The sequence below is a fragment of the Neomonachus schauinslandi genome, chromosome 1 (assembly GCF_002201575.2).
Source record: "Neomonachus schauinslandi chromosome 1, ASM220157v2, whole genome shotgun sequence".
Classification (NCBI taxonomy): domain Eukaryota; kingdom Metazoa; phylum Chordata; class Mammalia; order Carnivora; family Phocidae; genus Neomonachus; species Neomonachus schauinslandi.
In genome coordinates, this window is record NC_058403.1 from 128,259,988 (window position 1) to 128,284,702 (window position 24,715).

Here is a 24,715-nt window from a genome sequence, read left to right on the forward strand (position 1 = left end):
ATATTTTCTTCTTTTAATGATGACATATTATGATTCATATAATCATAACATATTAAATATTTGAAATATCCTTAAAGATTATTTAATTCAGAGGTCACAAACACAAATGGCTATGAAGGCCAAGTGGATAATGTAAAGGAGTTAGATGGGCCGGGAGCAAAGAGAATGAATGGAGAACAACGACCCATCTGTTCACTGCTCAACTCCCACTGAGAGTAGCCATGCGGGAGAAGGGGCCCAGTGTGGTGAGATTGTCTGATTTTTCCAAGGAGAGCCTGAAATCTTCATTTTTCCTGTGAAACCTTCAGTTTGTAAAAGCTGTCAACTAATTTTAACAAGTTGTCAACACCAGACAGGACTAACACAACTCAGCTGCAAGTCGCCATTTGGTCACTTCTGACCCAGCCCAGTTGCTCATTTTACACGTGAGGAAATCATGATTCCTGGAGGTTGCTGCTACTACACCAGAGCATCGGATTCCGGTGCCAGGGCCTTTTCTACCACTGTAATCTGCTTTCAGCCGAGCATCCCAAATGGGGTGTAGAAGATCTGGAGAGCTTGGAAAGACCAACCCATTTTGTGAAAGAAGTGGTTTCAGCCATAACTCTAGGAACAGAAGCACGCCAAGGAATTTCTGCATGTTGTACAAATTCCACAAAATGTTATATCCTGAGGTGCTGTCCTCCCAACTCCTAGCCCAAATGTACAGAACCTAAATCCTACACAGTGACTCTCAGCTGGCGTGAATTTTGGCCTCCCATCAGATGGCTCATTGCTGTCCCTTCATTTCCTTCCCTCCCTGCCCGCTTGACTCACTTACATTACCCTCCTGGCCTTTGCAGCCACTGGTGTTCATGACCTCTGGGAATCAAATAATCACTAAGGACAAATTCAAATCTTTACTATATTGTGATTATACAAATGCCATCATTAAAAGAAGAAGAAAATATGCCCACACATAGGCTCAAACAGATACACACAGAGACACACAGGAACACCAAGTCCCTTACAAAATGGTTTAAAAAAGTTAAAATAGTAAAGCTGCCAACCAGCCAATGTCTGTTTTACTTACTTCCCACTGGACACAAGGCATTATTCTAGGCCTGCCACAAGTGGAGGGGGCAGAAATAGGAGACTGACTTTCAGTGGTAAGAGGGGCACAAAGCCTGGCTTGCAGTGAGGGGACAGGGCTGACCAGAGGACACAACCCAGGACCTCCTCCAGCCTCTGCACCCTTTTTCTCGTCTCTGAGCAAGAATGGCTGATCCCAACCTTCCTGGAAACAGAGGAGAGGTCTATTCTCACTGCACCCTATTCGAAAAATATGTTCAACTAGAGCCAGCCCCCGGGACACCTTGGGGGAAATGAAGCCCCAGGAAGGTGGCAATTAAATCAAAAACAAAAAAGACCAAGGGGAGCACTTACTGGTTTTCCCGCAGCTCTGGCAGATTTCACGAGCCATTCTTTTTTTCACATCCTCAGTCATTAATTTATTAAAGTCTTGGAGGGTGATTATTTTTTCAGAATTTCCTGTTATTGGCAGAAGTTGTTCCTTATGAACATCCCCTATGCCCAAAACCAGGACACAAATTCCGAGGTTTCTCAGGATTTTCACTTCATCTGCCACATCATAGTAGGGATCTCTGGATGTGATAACAACCAAAGTTTGAGGGACACCAGCGTTTCTTCTCCCACCAGAAGATGGATCAAACATGACCTTCACTTTTTTAAGGGCCTGGCCAATTCGCGGAAACCCCTTGCTCTTGGTGACGGTTTGAATTTGAGTCTTCAACTCCGGTATAGTCAGAGAGTTTTTCAACTGGACAATTTTTTGGAAGCCACTCCCAAATTGAGCCAACCCAATTTTTATTCTCTGGTTCTGAATGTCAAAATTATCAATTAAGTCTGACACGAAAGTTGTCATGGTAACAAACTCTGAGTGGGAGACCATGTCAGAGCCATCACAAAAGAAAACCACATCAGCTTCTTGAATGTCACACGCTGCAATTTGGAAAAACAAAACAATTATTTTCCTCATGAATTAGTCTAAATTTTCCCCTTCCTCAAATTCTTTAATTGCTTTACTAAATCCCCACATTAGTAGCAAATTGAGATAAGTTAATAGAAGAGAGAATCACCAATTGGCCCTCAAGAAGGAAAAATAGTGTGGGAGAAAGATAATAGACTTTGTTTCAAATTTTAATATTTAAGTGATTCATTTGAAAAGACACTGAAAGTTGCTTAGAGAAAGAACTTTGAATAGTTTGAATATGTTCATTAAAAAGTAATTGCAAAGGCTAGAAATCCCTCCGACACACCCAAATTGGAAGGTTCACCCAAGTCAAGGTAATGGTACTATGGTCAGTATTCCTGTTACTATTAATACTACCATTTGTGTTGAGAATTACCATTTTAAAAATGTTTTTGGCATACAATAACTGTTAATATTCATGACCATATTATGAGGAATTAATATAATTTTATAGATACAGAAATGGAATTCAGAGGTTAAGTAATTTGCTTAAGAATACACAATTGCTATACAGTGGAGCGGGTACCTGGACTGCCTCATTCTTTTTATCTTTAAATCCAGTATTTTTTTCTACTGCAATTTTTTATAATATCATAACCCAAATATTAAAATGTAATGGGACAAATGCTAATGGCTAGTAAACAGGGCAAAGGATCATCTCTCTGAAATCCAATGTGAAATGTCCCATAACCCAGGGATAATATTCTACCCTCACTTACAATCAAATGCAATGGCTGGGACAGGGGCAGCACTAAAGTGATTACTAAAAACAATTGAGACAAAAGAATGCCAGCTGCCACACAGTTCTTTCTAAGGGTAGTCTGGTAGACACAAAGATGGACTGCCCAGATAGATCTTCGAGGAAGGATTTGCTGCCCAGCTGTGGGAGTGTGGTCAACAGGGGGCCTCTGGCAGTCAGCTCCTTCAGGGTCAGCCTCACTGCAGAGAGATGTCTTGCAAAAGACCGTGTCCTTCCCAGGGCAGCCCACATCTGGGGACTAAGTGGGAAGGGGACATAACCACCCAGTCATCTTAGTCTGATGCTGGACAACACCAATGGGCAATACACGCTCCAGAGCTCTTTGCCAGGTTTGGAGCTTTGTCAAACATGCCTCACTGTGCAACTTCTTCTGCCCATCCTACTTTCCCACTTTCCTTCACAAGGTGTGGATCCCTAATAAACACCAGGCATCCTAGACTCTGCCTCAGTATCTGCTTCCAAAAGGTAGACATGGGAGATGAGACTAAAGCAGACTCCATCTTTGTAGGAAAAGACTATAGTCCTGGTGGTGTACTAGATTTGGTGGGGACCCAATGATAAACAGGAGGCCAAGCCTGCCCAAGGAAGTCAGTTTTGTGACAGATAAAGATAAAGGAATAGCAAATATGTGTCCAGTGCTACCACCAGGAGAAATAGAAGGTGCAGAATCTGGGAGACACATTGGGATCACTGTCAGGTATTGGGTCAGGAAACTGGCAAAAAAATGTTGAAACAGGACAGACAAACTAGATGTAGTGAGGGAATATGGGCTGGTGTGTTCATGGTGGATAGAATGCTGTATACAAAGCTACAGAGGTATTTCAGATTGACAGGAGAGATTGTGAAGTGGGGAGCGGCAACAGATGAGGTTGGTGATGTGGGCAAGGCTAGATGGAACTCAGGAATTCAGAAATTGTAAACTGTAAGCAGAGAATGAATAGTCCAGTGTGTGTTAGGAAGATCACTCAGTGTTCAGAATGGAATGGAAGGTGGCAAGACTAAGGGCAAGGAGACCAAATTTCAGGGTGGGAGTCCAGGGGCAGGCTAGAACAGGCAGAATTGAGAAGGTCCTGCTGCCTTGGGAAAAGTCACAATTTTTTTTAAAGATAATACCATCATCTAGTATCTGAAACCAAGGAGATGAATTCGTTGCTCACTTTGAGCTCAGGTGGCAAATCTTACACTTTCCTCAAGTGTGATACCTGCAGCCTACCCTACCCCAGTGGTATCTTACAGAATCAGCTTAGGTCCCTCCACTACTCCATATTGAACTACCATATCCTTCCATCTGTATTAGTGGCCCTTATCTAGAAAAGCACATTAGACTACTTCAACTTCCTATGGCCCTAGATAATGCCTATAATCCCACTTAGACAGCCCTAGATCTTTGAAGATAAAAGTCTATCTGTCAGGGCGCCTGGGTGGCTCAGTTGGTTAAGCGACTGCCTTCGGCTCAGGTCATGATCCTGGAGTCCCTGGATCGAGTCCCGCATCGGGCTCCCTGCTCAGCGGGGAGTCTGCTTCTCCCTCTGACCCTCCCCCCTCTCATGTGCTCTCTCTCATTCTCTCTCTCTCAAATAAATAAATAAAATCTTTAAAAAAAAAAAAAAAAAAGTCTATCTGTCAAATTAGGCAACCCTGAGTCTGGCCTGCAACTGGTGCTCAGTGGTTGCATTGAGACCATTAATGGAATGGCACAAGAGGTCCTGAAATGGGGTAAGGTGAATATGATCTGAAAATCACCACTTACGCTCACGTGCATTGCTACACATTCCTTCTTGTAGAGGCAGGTAAATATCTTTCAGTTTGTTGAAATTATCTACATGGAATGTATTGCTTTTACTCCCTGCCATAGCCTCAAGTTCAAGTTGGTCGGCCTGTCCTACACCCACTGCGTAGATATCAATGCCTTTGTTTCTTAATTTCAGTGCTGTCTCATTGAGCAGATTTCGGTCATGGGACACCCCATCGGTGATGATGATCAGCATCTGCTTCACGTTTTGCTGGATGCGGCTGCCATATTCCTCCGTAAACATTATGTTTGTGTAATCTAGAGCCCTGGCAGTAAAGGTACTCCCTCCGGTGTTCCTGTGCCTCCTCAGGTGCTCAGTGACTGTGGATCTGTTTGAGTATTTCCTAAGGTGGAAAAGAACCTCAGGATAGTCCGAGTATTTGAGAGCTCCAATCCGAACTCGGTCGCTGCCAACATCTGCTTTCTTCACCAAATGGATAGTTAGATCCATCATGCTTTCTTGCTCTTGTGTGTTTATGCTGCCTGAATGATCCAGCACAAACACAATGTCCAACACTTTAATATTTTTACAATCTGAAAGAAGAAGAAAACAGGCATCACAATCTTTCTGCAGTGTATTCTACACAGACAACTGAGAAGGGAGAAAAAACTAACCTCTGCCATGAACCTTCTATGTGCCAGACACTGCATCTCACTTGTTAGAGGTGGCTGTTGCCATTTTATGGAGTAAGAAACTGAGGCTCAGTGATGTACAACTTGCCCAGATCATGATTCTGCAGACATTGTACTTGACAATGACTCTGCAATGGGTGGTTCTTAAGCCACACCACTCTGTTCTGCTATATTTCATTAGGACATGTGATGTGTTTTGCTAGGCAGACTTTCAACTGAATGGAAACATCAGAAGGTAGTTCAATATCAATATAATGGTGAGATATGACTGATGTTTGCCAAACTGGCCCACCATTTTAAAGAGCACAGAGGCTCTCTGTATCAGCTGGGATTTTTGTCCCTCCGGTGCCAGCTGTCCTTTCAGCTTCTGCTAGACAAACTGTCCCATGTGCACCATGCCTCTCTGCATTCATTTGTACTCCTTCCCCTCACCTCCTGAATTAGAACCCAGAAAGGCCCCAAGTAGTTGGGAGAGCTAAGGCCCTATCACTTCCCCGCAGCCCCAAGATCTCCTCTACATTGGAAGTCAAGTGAGTACTCTGGAAAGGTCTCCAAAGGGTGGGGCTTCTCTCCCCTCTTTCCCTTCCCTCTTCCCCATATAACTTAACCACATGCCTTCCACAATTTCGCTTTCTCCATTTTCTACCTGCATATGGTAACTCCAATCCTTATTTCTGGCAATGAGGTCTCAAATTCTCAAGTCTAAGATGCTATGGATGAGCCCATACTAAATCCGTAGGAACCTGGGGCAATGACATGACTTGATGTTTATGAGTCGATTTGATGTGTGAGTCAGCTGAAATTTCATCTTATGCTCCATAAACATTATGTTTATCAAAATGAAGAAATACCAGGAAGAGCTCCGTGGATTTCAAAGGTGAGGATGTGGCCTTAAGGCCAACCTGTCTTAGAATGTCTCAACATTACCCAGAGCTTGAGGATCATTGCCATTTACACTAAGCTGTTATGAGAGAAATTGCAGTGCCACTGCCTAAAACTCAGAGTTTACACTAAGACATTTTGTTTGTTAACTTCGCAAAAATTTCTCACACAGAATTCTGAATAATATAGTCCAAGGGAAGTCTTATGTTGCCAGGGGAACAACATACAACAAATTTACCAACACTTCAATGTTTTCTCTTAGTTGTATCCAAAACACAGATAACGGTCCGTGGTAGGTTTAAAAGCACAAGTGTTTTTAGTCTTATGTGTGGATTTATAGCAAGTTCTTACCCAAGAGCTATTAAAGTTGATGGACTCAAACTAAAGATTTGCTTGACACAATCTGAAAAGAACTACAGTTTGTGTGAGATAAAAATGATCCTGAGCAATCATTTTTAAAAAGTAACAAATTAAAATTTTCCAAAGGGATAGATACATGAACAGGCAAATGTAAAATACCTCACTGATAGAGGTGAAGAAAAATAAGGTGAAGGAATGAAAATACACACTATATCTTTAAAATAAAGAGGATTTTTGGGGGGCACCTGGGTGGCTCAGTTGGTTAAGCGACTGCCTTCGGCTCAGGTCATGATCCCAGAGTCCTGGGATCAAGTGCCGCATCCGGCTCCCGGCTCGGCGGGGAGCCTGCTTCTCCCTCTGACCCTATCCCCTCTCATGCTGTTTCTCTCTCTCTCTCTCTCTCCAATAAACAAATAAATAAAATCTTTATAAAAAAATTTAAAAAAAGAGGATTTTTGGGGGGAGGGTATGCTTAGGATATTGGATTTGATTTAACTAAAAGGAAGATGAATTTGTATTTCTAGTTATTTACTACTTGACAATGATTGCAGGTAGGCAAGAAACAATTCTGGGGAATCATTTGGGATTAAACATTTCTTCTGGAAAATCTAGGTATGCAGGTAGTGAAGAGTTGGAAGTTCAATGGAAAATTCTGAGAACTTTTTGGAATAGATTTGAAGTCTTCACAGCCAGACTACTCTGTTGCCAAACTGGCTGACAAGATTGTTAAACTGGAATATCCCTGGAGGTCACAGGTGTTTTAATACAACATAAATAAGACCAAAACTTAACACCAAAGTCCAGATAGAGTTCAAGCCCATGGTGCAACCCACTGTTCACCCTATGAAGTCAACAGCTAACATCCCGGAGTCCTGAAGGATAACAGTGTCACTTACCATGGAGAGCACATACACGAAAAATGAGTTTGCTTTCTATTGCCTTTAGATCATCAAAGTTCTCAACATGGAAGACGAGGTTGCCATCCCCACTGATCTCCTCCAGCTGCATCCTATTGGCGCCAAACACCCCCACAGAGAAGATGACCACACCTTTGTCCCGAAGAAATTTAGCAGGCTCTCTCACAGGATCTTGTGCTTCTCCATCCGTGATGAGGATAAGAAACTTTTTGACCATAACACGGCCCCCCTTGGCGGGGGTGAAGTATTGATCTACAGAAGTTAGTGCATTTCCGGTCAAAGTGTTCTTGTTGATGAGAGACATTCTGTCTATTGAATCAGAAATTTCGGTCTGTGTAAAGTATTTATTAAGCTGGAACTCTTCCTGAGTTTTATCACTGAACTGAATGACACCAATATGAGTTCTGTCTGGACCAATCTGAATCTTAGCTACTAGGTTTTTCATGAAGGTTTTCATTTTTCCAAAATTTTCATGTCCTATACTGCCAGAACTGTCCACCAGAAACATGATGTCAGCCTTCATGTCTTCACATCCTGCATGTTGTCAGAAAGACCAGAAATGAGGCAGGTTGACATGATTTTCAGAATATAGAGAAACACTAAGACAGAAATAAATGCATTAGTCAGAAAACATCAGAAATTAACTCAAGCACCTGCTACCGCATTTGAAAATTTTATCTGCTGCTGTGGGTAGAGGCCTGTTGACTATAACCCTGAATCAGAAATCCACTGAATCCAAGAAGTTTTAAAGAGAAAATGCAACTTCCAAAGCATATATTCATTTATGCATCATTCATTTATCTGTAACTCATTTATTCATAATTCTTGAGGTGTATGAAATGCCAAGTATCAGGTTACGTGTTAAAGGATGCAATGATGATCAAAAAAAAGGAATCCAAGAAAAAGCAATCAATTCCCTACACTCATGGGACTTTTATTTCAGGGTTTTATGTATAATGTAGAAACACAAAATTCTAAGCAATCTTTATATGCCATTATTTTCTTGGATATTTTAAAGTGATTTGATAAACATTATAAATCAATATTAAAAATTGGGATGAGAAACTTTTACTAGAGATAATAAGTGCATTAGTAAGCACATATCCATTCAGCATGGACTATTCCTTTATTTATATATAAAATTTGTAGATACGCTACTGACTGGAAATGGACATATTTTTGTATACATATGTATGCGTATGTACATGGATGTACACATTGAAGACCAAATTCTATAAGCCATAGAAAAAATCCAGTTTACTAATTAATTGTACAGGTATGTGTGAGTACATCTATCTATCTCTCTATATATAATATGTAAATATATTGTCGTTAGCATGTATCTCCTTAGTTTTATCCCTTTGGTCTACCTGCTGTCACTGCCATTCTCTTAGTAGTCCTTCCCTCAACACTCACAGAGTCTATCCTATACTATTTGAAAATAAACAATTAGCATTAGTCAAAGAAGAATAAAACAATGCTTATTATTTTTTAATAATTTATGTAAGGCCCACCAGGGAACATTAAAACCACCATTTAAGACCCAAGCTGCCTGGGGCCATCTTGAAAGTCATTAATAGAGAGGTCACTAAATACCTTTGTGGCCTTGGCAAGGCCCCACTGCTGTGAAGTGTGGAAGCCTCCCTTCCGTGAAACATATGGAAAGGAGTAGACTTTTACATGTGGTTTAGTACTCACAAGGTCTACCTCCTTATATCTGTTTGTGACAAGACTGCTTCCCGTCCTCTAATATCTGGTCTCCCATCCTTCCATGTCAATATAGTTTCAACTAGACAGATGATTGCCCAGGAAAAGACCGTATTTCCTAGCCTTCCTTGAAGCTACACATGGGCCTGTGACTAAGTTTTGGTCAATAGATATGAGGAGAAGTGACTCGCCCACTTCTGGATCTTAACATTAAAACAATTGAGTGTGGTGGGCTCATATGGCCCTTTTTCCCTTTCCACAAATGCAAGGTGAAGAGAACCAGAGCTTCACTTTTGACCTAAAGATGGAAGCTATGTGTTGAGCACGGAATAGCCTCTCTGCTAGACCTCCACTACTCACCCTGGACCATTATACAAAAGAGAAATAATACCCTACATTGTGTAGTTTGGGGTCTTTTTGTTACAGCCCCTTTTCTTGCCCCCTAAACAATAAATACACTGTGTCTCACTCCATGTGCATCTGCTCTGAGACTAGTCAGTGTTTTTCTAGGTCCTCGGGCTTTGGTTCCTTCGTTTCCCTGCCTCTGTTTGCCATCTTATGGCTCATTTCCTTATCCATAGCTTGTCTCCTCTCAGGTGTGCCAGTGCTCAGGCACCTGCCCTGCAACTACCCACAGGGGATGTACTGCACCTTCTCACATTGGCCCAGGCCTGTCTCCCTTGAAAGACTGAGATATAATCTATTTTCTGTTTCCTGGAACCCTTTTACTTTTCTTTGCATCAACCCCAGGAAACGTTGGGGAACTTTTACTCTTGTACTTTTTCTAGACCCAACTACTGTCCATAACGGGGAGAATAATGAACAATATTGCGATTTGGAATTTTGCTGTGAGCTCCACTTATTTGCTTATCCATTTTTCTTTCTTGTTTTTTTTTTGTTTGTTTTTTGCCTTTTTTTTATTATGTTCAGTTAGCCAACATATAGTACATCATTAGTTTTTGATGTAATGTTCAACGATTCATTAGTTGCATTGCTTATCTATTTTTTTATTTTAGTGACTCAGAAAATCCCAAAACTTTTCCACTTTTGTAAGTTCAAATAAGTGAAAATTCTTTTACTTTTCTCATCAGTGAATACATTAGCTGACTTCTACAATAGCTCCTTTTTATGTGACAGTTACTATGTGCCCACGTGCATTATTTTAAGTGTTCCACATGCATTATCACCTTCAAGCTTCACTAGAGGCCTGCACACAGGGATGAAGGCAGGTAGACAGTATATAACCCGTTCAAGGTCCCACAGCTAATAAGGTTGGGGTTTGAACTTTGACTCATTGACTCCAGCATCCTTTATCTTAACCAATAAGTTAACATGATGTGCTAATACTAGCAATCAGCACATATCATCTTTAATTAGTAAGTGGCTATTACTAATAAAAGAAATCACAATCAGGTAGAGGAATTTGCAAATTGTTCTTCCTAACTTTTGTTACATGATTTTTAGTCAGAATGAAAATGCAAATATGTGTTTCTGTTACAAATAAAAATAAGCAATTGTTATATGTGTACTAGATATGCATTCATAATAGAGAAATGATGGTTGATGTGTATTATGCTAAACCTATAAGGATTCTATGATGTAGGTGTTACCCTTGCTTAATAGATGAGGAAGTTTGAAGGTCAGGTAGGAAAGTGAGTTGGATCCTAAAGCAAGAGCCCATTTTCTTTCCACTGTGCTCATCTGCTTTAATTAGCGCATGCACATACACACTCACATACACGCACACACGTGCACACACAGAATAGAGTCTCTTACACACCACACCAGTGGGCTTTGTCAAGGCCACAGTATTCTCAGCAACCTTCCTACTTATGACTTTCAAGATGGCCTCAGGGCATCTGCCTACAGAGGGATTTTCCAATATTGGCAATTAGTTTAAAGGGGCTGAATCCTTCCCTGGTGATAAAGGAAGTTAGCAAAATGTTAACCATACAACTGGTCACATCACTTCTTGTCTCAGCCCAGCTATTAGTCTGCCCAAAGTACCTAATGAAGTACAGAGAATAAAGCCTTTTTTGTTTTGCTTACCTTTTTCAGTGCAAATTCTGTGAACAACTTCATTTTTTATGCTTCTTAAAGAATCAAAGTTCTGCCCAAAGCTAACCCTTTCTTCTTCCCCAGCAATTTGTTGGAGTTGTGCTTTGTTAGCCTCCCCAATGCCAACTGCATAAATGGTGACTTGCTCAGCCCTTAATCTCTCAGCAGGCTCCAGGACTTCATCTGTGGACCTCCCATCAGTCAGCACAATGAGGTAACAGGGAACCTTGCGTGTCCTATGCTTCCTATCCTCTTTTATTCTTGACAGCATGAAATCCAGGGCCTCCCCAGTATGGGTGTTGCCTTGGAGTTGCTCAATGTTCAAAATAGCATTTCTTAAGTTCACATCATTAGAACTGTCACTGATATAAATCTCCACTCTCATCTTATGTGAATACTGCACAGCTCCAACTTGGACTTGGTCTGGGCCAATGCTGAACATTCCTGTCACAGCCAACATAAATTCCTTGATTTGCTCAAAGTGTATTCTCTGTATGCTGGTTGAGCCATCAATGAGGAAATAGATATCAGCCTCTTTTGTATCTAGACAGCCTGCAAAAAAAAAAAAAAGTGGAAAATAAGTGGAAAATGCATTCTTTGTTAATTACAGAGACTCTGGGGAGAACTTTGCAAGAGGGTTTATAGAGGAACATGAGACCATGAAGGTTCTAGAGAATGAGAACTCTTCATCATTTGCACAGAGTCTGTCTACTTCATCAAACCTGTTCATGCCCATTTTCTCCTTTGAAATTCACAACAATGATCCTATCATTGAAACAGAGTGATGCCCAGTGCTTCTTTGTCTCAGGTCACACAGCCAGTTAATTAAAAGGAAGGACCAGATTCCCAAGTCTCCAGGCTGCAAGTTAAATTGTTTTCTAGTATTGACACATGACTTTTTGGACAGTTTATGCCTTATCATTTCTTGAGAAATGGAATGGAGGAGAAGACCTACTGCTCTTAGTTCCCCGATAACTTCTTCTTCCCGGAGCAACTAGAACCCTATATTTAAAACTAGAACCAGATCATATTACTCTTCTACTTAAGTGTTTTATCATTGCATTTAGAATTTAAAAATAAAAAACTGGCCTCCACTTTCTCCCTGCTTTTCTCTCGGACCCTATTTCCAGCAATTCTTCATCTTACTCACTGTGCTCCAACCATGCTGGGCTGCTCTCTGTACTTTGAAAGTGCCCCAAGGCTTTTGCACTTGCCCTTCTCTCTTCCGGAATATTCTTCCCCCCTAAATATTCACATAGCTGGTTCCTTCTTATCTCATCATGGATATGCCAACTCAAATGCCAGTTCTTCAAAAAGGCCCTCTCTTCCCCTCTAGCTAAAACACATCAGTCGTTGCCTATCCTATTACCTTATTTTCTCTGTTTTCTCTATGATACCCATACTTTTTGAAGTTATCTTATCCATTTGTTCATGAGCACAGACTGCTTCCTGCCACAGAGTGTCAGCCCCACGAGGGCAGAAACTGCCTCCTTCTCTGTTTCCACCTAGTACACCTGGTACATCACAAGATTTCAACATAAAAATTTTAAATAAAAGAGATCTCAATGTTCCTTCCTTTGTTAAGTAGATTCTATGAAAACATGCTTTAATAATTGTCTATTTACAACTCTATCAATTACTGAAATTGGGTAGGAGAAAGAGCATACTTTTAAAATTTAGGTTATTTGTGTAATTATCTGGTTGAGTCCGTGAAAAGATCTTAAAATACAAGATAATTTAGTCATTTCACAATATTTGCTTTCTTGACAGCTTTTTGGCAACTTGTAGCTATTGACACTACTTCAGGCTATGGGGAGTTGGTCTTTATGAAATCAGAAATACTGGAAATAAGTTGGGACCTGAGAATTAAACTATGAAATCAATACATAAAATATTAGGGCAAAGCTAAGCAGTTATCTGCAAAAGATAGGATTAATCTCAGGCCAGCAAAACTTAATAGCAACCAGAATGGAGTGATGTATTTACCTAATGAGGAAGAATCAGGGGTTTTTCAGAATAAATACAGTGGTGGTCAGCAATGAAGGAGAAAAAAAAATGTGAGTCACAGTGGGTAACCAAGGCCATGCCCACCTAGCCCACCTAGAGCTGTGCTGTCCAATATACTAGCCACTAGTCATCTATTGCTATTAAAAGGTAAATTTAAACTTCTTAAAATTCAATAAAATTCAAAAATCAGCTCCTTAGTTGCACTAGCTACATTTCAAGTGATTAACATCCCCATGCAGCTAGTGACTATCATATCCAACAGTGTAAATACAGAACATTGCCATCATCACAAAATGTTTGGACAATGTTGAAGAAAAATGTGTCGCCTGGCCCAAAGGTCTCACCTATACGGTTATGCAGAGATAGAGAGAGAGATGTATATTTTGACTTTAAAATACCCAATTAAATGTTACTAGACATTTCAATCATAAAACGAATTCCATTGCTCTGATTCTGCAACCTCCAGCAATATCTTGATTTCAATTTAGTTTCTCAGTATGCATGCCTAGAGGGAGAAAATGTACTTCTCAGAGGACATGTATGTCCAGGCCCCTGGGCAGTGATAGTCCTCGTCATAAATATAACTGCCACTCTTTTTCTGCACATCAGTCTCTTGGTTTGATTAATGTGAATCTCTCCTTGATTTAATGAAATCTGATTTAAAAAACTGGCTACCTACTCTGTGACAGATGTGGTGGCTACAGTGACTAAGTCAATATAGATTGGTTCTCTGTGTTTGACCATTCTGAAACTACAGAGCTGGCCATCATACTCTAGACCATGGCAAATTCACTAAGTTCAAGGTTCTCAAACATCGCTAACAGGAGTTTATAAGGGATCTTACTAAAATGCAAGTGCCCAGGCCCTACTTTGAGACTGATTCATTAGGTTTTGGGGAGGGCTTGGGCCAATGAATTAGTGATAAACTCCCCAGGAAACTCTGATAAGTTTGCAGCAGATACTGTTGGCACTTAGCCTGTATCCCCTCAAACTCTACCATTTCTGTGCCCATTGGCTCCTAACACTCCCATTCCAAGGGCTCACACCTGTGTCTGCTTGTGGGTAGGCTGCACTCAGTATGCTAGAACCTTCTTTGCCTGGGGCTTGAAGAAGTGCCTGGAAATGTACATTCTCTCATGTGCTGGAATATAAATTCTCTAGATACACTGCCCCCTGACTGGGACAATTCTAAGGTTTAACCTACACTGTCTCTAGAATGGCCCTGTAGAATTGAACCTCCATGGGACTTGGCTTATCATCCTTCCCTTCCTGGTCCCAACCCTCACTTTAGTACCAATCTCCAGTTTTCCCTGGGCATATTTTCTAATATATCAATTTCACACAAAGCCTTCTCTGGCATCTACTTCTGAGTAACCCAACCTGAGTCAGGTACCAATTTTTGAGAGCCACTGAATTAATAAAAAGCTACCTACCGAAGCCTTATGAAGAATAGCTATCCCCCTTGGATGGCCCTTGCCCCTAGCCTTGGCCCCCTAACTTCCCATTTAGAATTTCTATAATGAAAATAATAATTTGTTTGTCACATGATTGTAAACTCTCCAAAGAGACCACACTACACATCCCTCCTGTGCCCTAATAGCTAGTACTAGACCAAAGTGGCTGCCCCTCAGGGAATTCCCCCACAGGTCACTCAGGAGGGAACAGAGGACTTGTTTCTTGCTCCTGTGTGTAATGTATACATGCCACAGAAAATCCAGGGCTGGCCCAGGATGAATTCTTAAACCTTCAACCGACTGGTCTGAGTTTAAACTTGGCCTTTAGGGCGCCTGGGTGGCTCAGTTGGTTAAGCGACTGCCTTCGGCTCAGGTCATGATCCCAGGATCCTGGGATCGAGTCCCACATCGGGCTCCCAGCTCAGTGGGGAGCCTGCTTCTCCCTCTGACCCTCCCCTCTCTCATGCTGTTTCTCTCTCGCTCGCTCTCCAATAAATAAATAAATAAATAAATAAATAAATAAATAAATAAATAATATTAAACTTGGCCTTTAATACCATTGGAAGATTACAATTCTTTTCCATGTGAGTTCTGCCAAATTCCAGTTCCAATTGTTCAGAAGCATTTTATCCACAAAGGAAATGTATGAAGACAACAGGTATCTCAGAATTAGGTAAACACAAAGTCACATCAAGTAACTCTTGATATGTACCTTTGAAAAGAGCTTGGTAAAACTATAGCAGATTCACAGTGCATCTTAACTAGGATATCTTCACTAGAATGATGGAAGACAAACATAATAGAAAAGATCAAGAAGTGCAAAAATACTCATGTGCATAAAGATATAGGTGCAAGGATGATATTATCCAAGATGTTTAGAAGGGGAAAATATGTGTAACGACCTATGTATCCAACAGTTTAGGATATGTTAAACAAATTATATTCCATTCATACCATGGAATTTTATTGCCAACTTAAAAAGAATGTTGCAAAATAATATTTAAGGAAATGGATGGAAGTTCATGATACAAGGTTGACAGAAAAGTGGGTAAGGATGATAATACTGGTTATCCCCAATATTATTGTCTCCTATAATACACTAATTAAACCCCCAGTTATTACCAAGATACTGGCAGCCCTAAATAAAGACTACATTTTCCAGCTTCCATTTTTACAAAGGTGTGACATGTGACTAAGTTCTGGCCACTGGGATGTAAACAGAAATGATATGTGTAATTTCTGGGAATGTCTTTGAAGAAAAAGGTGGAAGCCTGCCTACTTCCTTCTTTTTTTATCATTCTTGCTTGTTGCATATGAATGTGATGCTGGGAGCAATTATCTTGGACTATGATCCTGGGAATAAAAACCACAAATGGCAAAAAAAATAATGTAGAAAGAGACTTGACACTGGTACACCACACCAGCTCTGTCTACCTTAGGACTTATTTGTGAAACAGAAAAAATAGTTTCATCCTCATGGTTAACTGCTGTTTTTATTTCTATTGGTCACACCCAAATGTAATTGTAACTGATACAAATTACCCAACTATATATTCCTGCACTGTATGATACAATAGCCATCAGCTACATGTGGCTATCAAAACTAAATTGAATTAAAATTAAATTTAAAATTCAGAAAAATTAAATAAAATTCAGATCCTCAGTTACACTAGTCACATTTCAAGTGCTCAATAGTCACATGTGGCTAGTGACTGCCTTACTGGACAGCGCCGATGGAGAACATTTAATCACAGAAAGTTCTGTTGGACAGAACTAAGATGTCCAATGCTATACCATCTTTTAAAAATGTGTATGTGGGCACCTGGGTGGCTCAGCAGGTTAAGCTTTCAATTCTTGATTTCAGCTCAGGCCATGAGCTCAGGGTCATGAGACCGAACCCTGAATCAGGCTCCACATTGGACGTGGAGACTGCTTACGATTCTCTTTTGCCCTGTCCCTCTGTCCCTCCCCCTCCTAAGTAAATAAATAAATAAAAATAAAATGTGTGTGTGTGTGTGTACATAAGTAGTAGGGAGAGAGAAGAAACCAAAAGACATGAGAAATAAATGTTAAAAATGGTTTTATCTGAAAGACAGGATTATAAATGATTTTCTTTTCTTCACGTTCATCAATATTATTAAACTATTTTATAATTAACACATATTACTTTTTTACATTTTATTGAGGTACAATTTACACACTAAAAAATTCACCCTTTGTAATCATTTGATCATTTTTAGTAAATTTATAAAGTTCTGCAACCAAAACCAAAATCTAATCTTAGACTATTTCCCTAACTACCAAAGTTCCCTCATGCATTACAGTCAGTCCTCACTCCTGCCCCTACTCTAGGCCACTACTCATATTACTTTTATAATAAGAAAAGGTTTTTTTTTTTTTTTTTTTTAAACATACCTGTTCTGTCAAGGTCCATTTGCTCAGCATGAGTAGAAATTTGGGACCAAATTTCATTGTGGAGCTTTTTCTGGAAGTTTTTACTATAAGCTTCCAAGTCTGCATAGGACTGGAGCATGGAAGCCATTTGTCTCGGAGGGTAAGACACTATTTCTTCTAACTGGGTGTTGTTAGCCCCTTGGGTGTTCACACCAAATACAGTCACATCCTGCAGCCGAAGTTGTATTGCGGCATCACGCACTTCATCAGCTGATGGTCTGTGAGTGACCAAGACTGCGATCTGAGGCACTCCCTGGGCCCTTCTGCTGCCACTTGACTCTGAGAAGGCTTCTAGCCTCATCTTCTCAATGGCAGCCCCAGCATTGGATTTCCCAGCCTGGACAAAAAGCTTCTGGATTTGCTCCTCAAATTCATACTGGGTTGTGCTTGAATTTAGAAAGGAAATAGTCTTGGCTCTATCACTGTAACTCATAAGTCCAAGGCGTGTGCAGCTGTACCTCACATCCATGGAGGTGGCAATGTTCCTCAGGAAATTCTGCAGGTTCCTTAAGTTTTGTCTGGTGCCAACTGACTCATCCACTAGGAACATGACGTCAGCTAATGAATCTTTCCGACAGGCCACTGGGAAGGGAAATATGGAGAGAAAAAAAAAGCATGAGGATTAGTACAAACCACTGGCCCAGAGTGAGGAAGGCACTTTACAGATTGTCAAAAGGCATTAGTGAAAATAGAGGTAGTCATGACAGATGTAGTTAGCACTGTTTTCTTTTAATAAACAACAGATAGAAATTCTGAACAGGACTTACAAGGTCACTGACTTCAGAGTCTTTGCAATAATGTTCCTTTTCTCTGAAAAATGCTTCTTACCAACTTTTCTATCACTCCCCACCACCACCACCATCATGATCTTCAAACCACCATCACCACCAGTATGACAACCCCAGCACCAACCACCACTAACCACTACTACTCTCACCTGCACCACCATCACCACCCACCAATGCCCCCACATCCACTTCCACTATCACCCCAAACATCAACAACCAACCACCACCTATACCTCCACCACTACCAACAACAATTCCCAACCACCATCACTACCACCAACCCCCACCATCACCACGACCACCATATCTACCACCATCACCACCTCCATGTCCACCACCACTCTCAAGTGCTAGGCAGGGATGGGTTAACAGAAATATCTTTGACCTCAGGAAGCTCACATTCTATGGGGAGGACAGATAACTAGATTATATTATTTCAGTGCTCACAAGGAACTAAAACAAGTAAGTCAACTGAGTTATTATTCTGGGGAGGTGGGATGAGGACTAACTGACGTGAGATAAAAAGAAGTCAGGGAAGGCCTCTCTAAGAGGATTGCATTTGGGCTGAGGTACGAAGAGAAGGATTCAGCCACGTGTTCTGAAGGAAGAGGAATTCTGGCAGAAGGAACAGGAGGAGGTGGGAACAAGCAAGAAGACCAGAGTGGCTGGTGACAGTGTGTGAGGGGAACAACGATGGATGAGGCCAGAGAGAAGCAGCTCCTAAGTCGCACGATCTTTAAAATATCATCCCAGTTGCTGAGGAGAGATAACAAATTCAGGGATATCCATTAGGAAACAATTGCCCTAGTCCAGGAAAGAGATCATGTTTCTTGGACAAGGATAATAGCAGGTAAGATGAAACAACAGGGTAGTTTTGATACATGAATTAAAGGTAGAACAGAGAGGGGCCTGATGATAAATTGGATGCTAGTGTTAAGAGACAAAGAGGAAGTGGTGAAAAATAGGTTTTTGGCATGAACAACTGAGTGGATATTGGTGGTATCTTTTTCCAAGACAGGGAAGACAGCAGAAAGAACAAGTTGCAAGGGGGATTCAAGAGTTCCATTTCAGTCATGATAAGTTTGGGATATTATTGAAGATGCCAGGTATGCAATTGGTTGTATAACTCTGGAATTCAGGGAACAGTACACCGTATGTACAGAAAATGCCTACTCCAGGCACAGGTGGAGGAATGATATCTGTGGAAAGCTTAGCCAAGAGATAAGCTCAGTCTTGCCAACAGCTACCCATTAGGATTATGAGCTCTAGAAACCAGAAGATATGTCTTATTTATCTCTATCCCTCCAGTACCTGGTGCCTAGTGAGAACTCAAATTAAAAATAATTCTTATAAATCTATCAATGTGCTCTTCACCCCCACGCAGTTAGCTAAAACAAACTCCCAGCATGACCTACTCGGGTTAGTATTTATTTGCAAATAGCTATTACTATGAATAACAGTAAATGGTGTGCCCAATGCCATACAAGCCATCTCACCCATATCAAGGTAGGCACTACTATCCTCACGTTATAGGTAAGGAAACTGAAGCTCAGAGGTTAAATAACTTATTCAAGGCCATTAGCAGCCAAGCCAGAGTCTGAATCCAGACCTCACTGACTCTGAAGTTCTTACTCTTAACCTCTAAAGGCAAGGATAGTATCCCATCAAGCAAAACCTTGTACTATATTGTTGTGAAGTAAATTAGGTGAGAAGCACAACCAGCACACAGAACCCTCTAAGAAGGTGGTAAAATCCTACTGTCCTTCAGAGCACAGACTAAGCAGCCACCTATACAGTTGAAGGATCTCCCAGGTCCCCAGAGTGGAGGGTTACAGGAGGGTTTCTTCTCTGAAAGAAAAAGAACATAAATCATACGAACTTGCTATTTCTCCAAGGCAGCAGGAGTGAGAGATCAGGAGAGTGGAAGGAAAGGGATTTCCTGGTGCCTCAGGAGCAACACTAACTGTGGTAGAACCTTGTAAACACTCAGTAAAACCCATTTCCTCTTCTTGGGCATAGAGCTAGACATGACTTCCCAGCCTCACTTGCAGCTAGGTGTGGCCATGGGACTAAAATCTGGATAATGAAATGTGAGCAAAACTAATGTGTGTCTCTTCCAAGCTTATCCCACAAAACCCTCCCATGAGTGATCTTTCATCTTTTTTCCCCACCCACCAGCTATACAGCAATCCCCAGGGCACCTCAGAAGTCACAGTTCCCAGGGCACCTTGGAAGTCATACGTGAAAATAGAAGAGCCACCACCAACCCAAGTATCTGAATAGAGGAGAGACAGCTGGTCACCTTGATCAGCAGCCCTATAATGCTAAAGGGAAATAAACTTCCTATTATTCAGGGAATCTATATGTTATTTATTTATTTTTAAATTATTTTTAAATTTTATTTTATTATGATATGTTAGTATCTATATGTTATTAAGGCCTGAACTGGTCCTACTAAAAAACCAGGTCATAGCTATAGCCATGGAATCAGTAACGGTGGGGCAGAAAGGAAGTTTCAAGGTCATCCCAGCTCCCACCACTTACAAATGAGGATGCTGATGCAAGCCTCAGAGAGATGACATCAATTCCCCAAGTTCACACAGCCAGCTAGTGGCAGTGTCTGGGTCTTCTGACCTTGTGTTCAGAGCACTTTGTACCACACCAGGTGGCTTCCTTGAGTCTTAGAACTAGATAGTACCTGCTCAGAATGGCCCATCATTACCAACTGAGTGCAGAGGCAGCCAAGAAAATCCATTTTGCCAGGAACTCTTTCTACCTTACTCTGGAGAGAATGGTGGGAGCCTCTCATGAGTATGGCACACTTACTGAGTGCCTCTCTGGAGCTGTGCACTGGCTGATCATCAACACTGCATGGGCAGCTTCCGGTCTCAGTTTACCCATTTCTTCCTAATGCTGTCTGGGATCACCTGCCAAGTAAACTATTTGTACTCAAGAGTCTTCTGTTTTGAGGTCTCCATGGAGCACTCACTTAAGACATAATAAAGCATTTTTCATGTGAGACATTGTAAGTCATGGGGTCATAAGTATTCCTCCTTTTGGCCTAGGGGATCAAGAAGGCAAGCGGATGAGAAGGAGGTCTTTTACATTTCTGTGTGAAAAACAGGGATGTCCAGAGGCTGATGGGAAGGCGGATGTGGCACCTGGTAGCTCTGATGGGTGGCTGCTTAGAGATAAAGCCGAGAAACAGCATCCCCCAAGGGAAACCAGCTGCAGTAACTGAAGTAAGGTGTTGCTCTCAAGCAGCTGTGCACACAACAGGCATCAACGTGGATGATGGAGCCTGAGAGGAAGGGCCTGTGCTGCCACATGAGAAACTCTTGGTGGCTCTCAGAAAATAAGTTGGGGAAAATTTTATGTTGGGGGATGTGATAGCTAAGGTGCTACATTATACAAGAAAGGGTGCTCAGTCAGTTCAATTTGAGCTATTCATGGGTCTCGTTCATACCCATGAGCTTGTCAGAAATATTTCCAATATTCAATTTGAAGATCCAGTCTACTGTCAAGTATGCTATTATTTAATGGCAGCTCTTAGAAATTGAAAAAAAAATAGCATTATTGCAAGACACATCCTAATATAAAAAATGTTAAAATGTGGGGAGAAAAATGTGTCTTAGATGTAGAAAATACAAGCACAAAATGATTGCATAACTGAGAGGGGGAATGAGTCAAACTCCTGGCTTTAGCAGGTCCTGACACTCATTAGAGAGATTTCATGTGTAAGGAGAAAGAAACAGTGCAGGAGGGGATAAGCCAACACAGCAGATGGAGGGCTCAAGACCGTAGCCCACTGTGGCTCTACTGTACAACCGAGGGTGTACTCCTCTCTGCCTGGTCTCATCTGAAAGTTATCCTTCCCATTTAGTGTCACTCTGTATTAGCTGACAAGCATTTATGGAGCATTCACCACGGGCCTCACACCAAGCCAGGACTGTGAGGGCCAGAGAACAGACTCAGAACTTCTTTCTTCATCTGTAAGACTTCCATTTATTCGCTCATTAAGAAATAGAATGCTAGGGGCGCCTGGGTGGCTCAGTCGTTAAGCGTCTGCCTTTGGCTCAGGTCATGATCTCAGGGTCCTCGGATCGAGTCCCGCATCGGGCTCCTTGCTCAGCGGGAGGCCTGCGTCTCCCTCTCCCACTCCCCCTGCTTGTGTTCCGTCTCTCGCTGTGTCTCTCTCTGTCAAATAAATAAATAAAATCTTTAAAACAAAAAAAAAAAAGAAAGAAATAGAATGCTAGCTCATTGTCAGGCACTGTGTAGGCCTGGAGAATACATAGGTACATGTAAGTGCCCACTTCTGCCCTCAACATGCCACCAGTTCATTGGTGGAGGGGACCAATACAGAAAGGAGTAATCATTCACTCTGGAAGGTGCCTCTGTCACCAAGCATGCACAGGGAACTATGAGGCACACAGAAGAAATTTGAAAGGAAAGCCTTCCAACAGGATAAGACTATAGGGCTGAGATTTAAATGATGTCAGGAGTTATCCAAGCTGTAAGAAGACAAAGGAGTGCAAGAGGATGCCCGTCAGAGAAAAGACACAAGCAGACACGGCAGTTGGAATTGACAGGAAAGTGTAGAAATGTCCAGGACTTCAGTGTGGCGAATCACCAAAACTAGGATTCAAGCCGCAGGAGATGAGGGTAGAAGGCGCAGAGCTGCCTACATGGGACCCAGGCCTTCCTTACCTTCTATATCAGGAGGGGCGGCTCCATCCCTGTACTGGGTGGCGTCCTTGATGATCTGTGTCATGTTTTGGGAAAACGCCCCGAGGTCCCTGACCGACCGGAGCTTGACATGGAACTGAGCGGTGGCCATGGCCTTCAGCTCCTCCTCAGAAGCATCCTGCAGCCCCACAGAGACGATCCTCACCCCGTCTTCCCGCAGGGCCTTGGAGGCCTCTTCCACGTCATCCTCAGACTCCGCGGAAGCCAGGACCACCAGAATCGGGGGAAACTGCTTCCTGTCCCTCCTGCTGGCCGGTGCAGAGAAGTAGGTCCCGTGGGCCTCCCGGAGAGCGTTGCCAATCCTCAGGGAGCCGCCAATGAAGTTGAAGTTCTTCTTGAGGTGGTTCAGCATGGGGTTCCCGCTCTTGAAGGTGCTCAGCTGGAACTCACTGTGGAGCTGGTCGCTGTACTGGCCCAGGGCCACGCGGTACTTGTGGGCCGCTATGGGCAGACTGCTGATCATTTTGTTGATGAATGCTTTCACAAGCGGGAAGGACTTAGTTCCCAGGTGATCAGAGCTGTCCACCAGAAACACGACATCTGCATACTCAGGGCCCGGCCCTATCAAAATAAAATGACAACAAACCTAAACAAGGTGATTGATTGGTTCAGCCTTTACATTTGAGACCACAATACTCATTTGAGATTATGTCCTCGGTTAAGAGTAACTCAGAATCCCAAGGAAAATGTCTTCTGGAGGTCAAACAGAAGAAACTGTACTGGTTTTTGTGAAAATATCAAACAAGAGGACTTTTGTAAAATGAAGCAATAATTTTTTTCTTTCTCAACTCTATACTAGAGACTTTTTCTTTCTTTCTTTTTTTTTTTTGGTTGTGGAACCCCAAACTCCGATAATATACTAAAGAATAAATAAGAAAGCCCCCCAAGTGGTCTGTGGATTAAGAGTAACTTTTAGGGAAAAAAAAAAAAGCGTAACTTTTAGAAACCATATCAGGTAAGCAGGTATCGGGTTGGAGAGTTTAGAAGCAGATCTAAGACAGGGACTAGGGGGGCAGGGGCTTCACTGAGGGGAAGAAAGATAAGGGAAGTAGGAGAGGAGCAAAGCACCATATTTGCCTGATCTGAGAGGACTCTGGAGCATGTCACTCTCTGAGGCAAGAGAGCCAGTTTGTTATACTCTTCTCTCAGTCAGTCACTGGCTGCAGACCATCCCTAGGAATTGCAGGAAGGAGCGGAGGGCTATGGGCACAATCTCCTGCATTAGCTGACTCTAGAAGAGCCAAGAGCAAGTCTCCTGAGAAAGTGGGCCATGTCTGTTAGCTGTTACAGGCAATAGTCACAGCAGCTGGGTCCAGAGGTAGGGTGGGGGGCGAGCAGTATACCAGCCTGATGAAGAGAGTCTGGGCCCAAGGGAGGCACCACCAGCATCCACTTTAGCAGCTGGCCACCTCCATGATGAAAATTAGTGATGTGCTAGTAAATGCCTAACAATTGCTCTCTCTCTCTCCAAGTAACTCAGAGGTTTATCAGGAAATCCTAGGATGCAGACTGACCTACAAAACAAATGAGTCGACTCTATTCACAGAGACATGGAACATTGGGACCTAAGCAAATCAATGAATAATTAAAGTTCTTCTAGCCAGGTGTAGCATAATTCATGCTTTTGTCCCTGGCTTTCTGTCACCTTTGAGAGATTAAGTTTACTTGACATAGCATGCCTCCAACTACAATTCAATCAATGCTGTCTGCTTTGATTTTTTAAGTAAACAAATAAATCCTTTGTTTCTATGTATTAAAATGAATGTTAGTTAAGGCATAAAAATGTCTCTTTTCCTAAATCATAATAAACATAAAGTATACCGGTACCTGGACTCTGATCTGCCAATGTTTCAGTCCAAAGGATTAAGACGAATATAATTAGCAGGATCTTCATTTTGTTAATGACGGTTTCTTGCTTTTATTCTGTAAAAAATGTTATGTACAATATGAAAAATCTCATTGTATAACAAGAAGTAACTACTGGAGAATCGGGGTTAGAATGCAATTCACTGAACAAGTACCTGTCAAGTAATGCCAGGTGTGTTTAAAATGCTCATGAAGCATTTGGAGTATATACTGTAAACAGAGAATGCTGTTTGCTGAGTCCTCACCATGGCTTAGA

General features: G+C 41.8%; 1 protein-coding gene across 1 annotated transcript in view; it reads right to left on the reverse strand.

Annotated features, from left to right (window-relative positions):
- The window catches only part of COL6A5 (collagen type VI alpha 5 chain), an 87,253-nt gene extending 62,766 nt beyond the window's left edge, over positions 1 to 24,487 (reverse strand). The window contains exons 1-7 of the mRNA XM_021678788.2: positions 24,421 to 24,487; positions 22,555 to 23,154; positions 17,018 to 17,650; positions 11,133 to 11,693; positions 7,356 to 7,910; positions 4,543 to 5,118; positions 1,426 to 2,001 (exon numbers count right to left, since the gene is read on the reverse strand). Coding sequence (XP_021534463.2) covers positions 1,426 to 2,001; positions 4,543 to 5,118; positions 7,356 to 7,910; positions 11,133 to 11,693; positions 17,018 to 17,650; positions 22,555 to 23,154; positions 24,421 to 24,487 — 3,568 coding nt within the window. The remainder of the gene's footprint in view (positions 1 to 1,425; positions 2,002 to 4,542; positions 5,119 to 7,355; positions 7,911 to 11,132; positions 11,694 to 17,017; positions 17,651 to 22,554; positions 23,155 to 24,420) is intronic.
- Between the last annotated feature and the right edge of the window lie 228 nt (positions 24,488 to 24,715).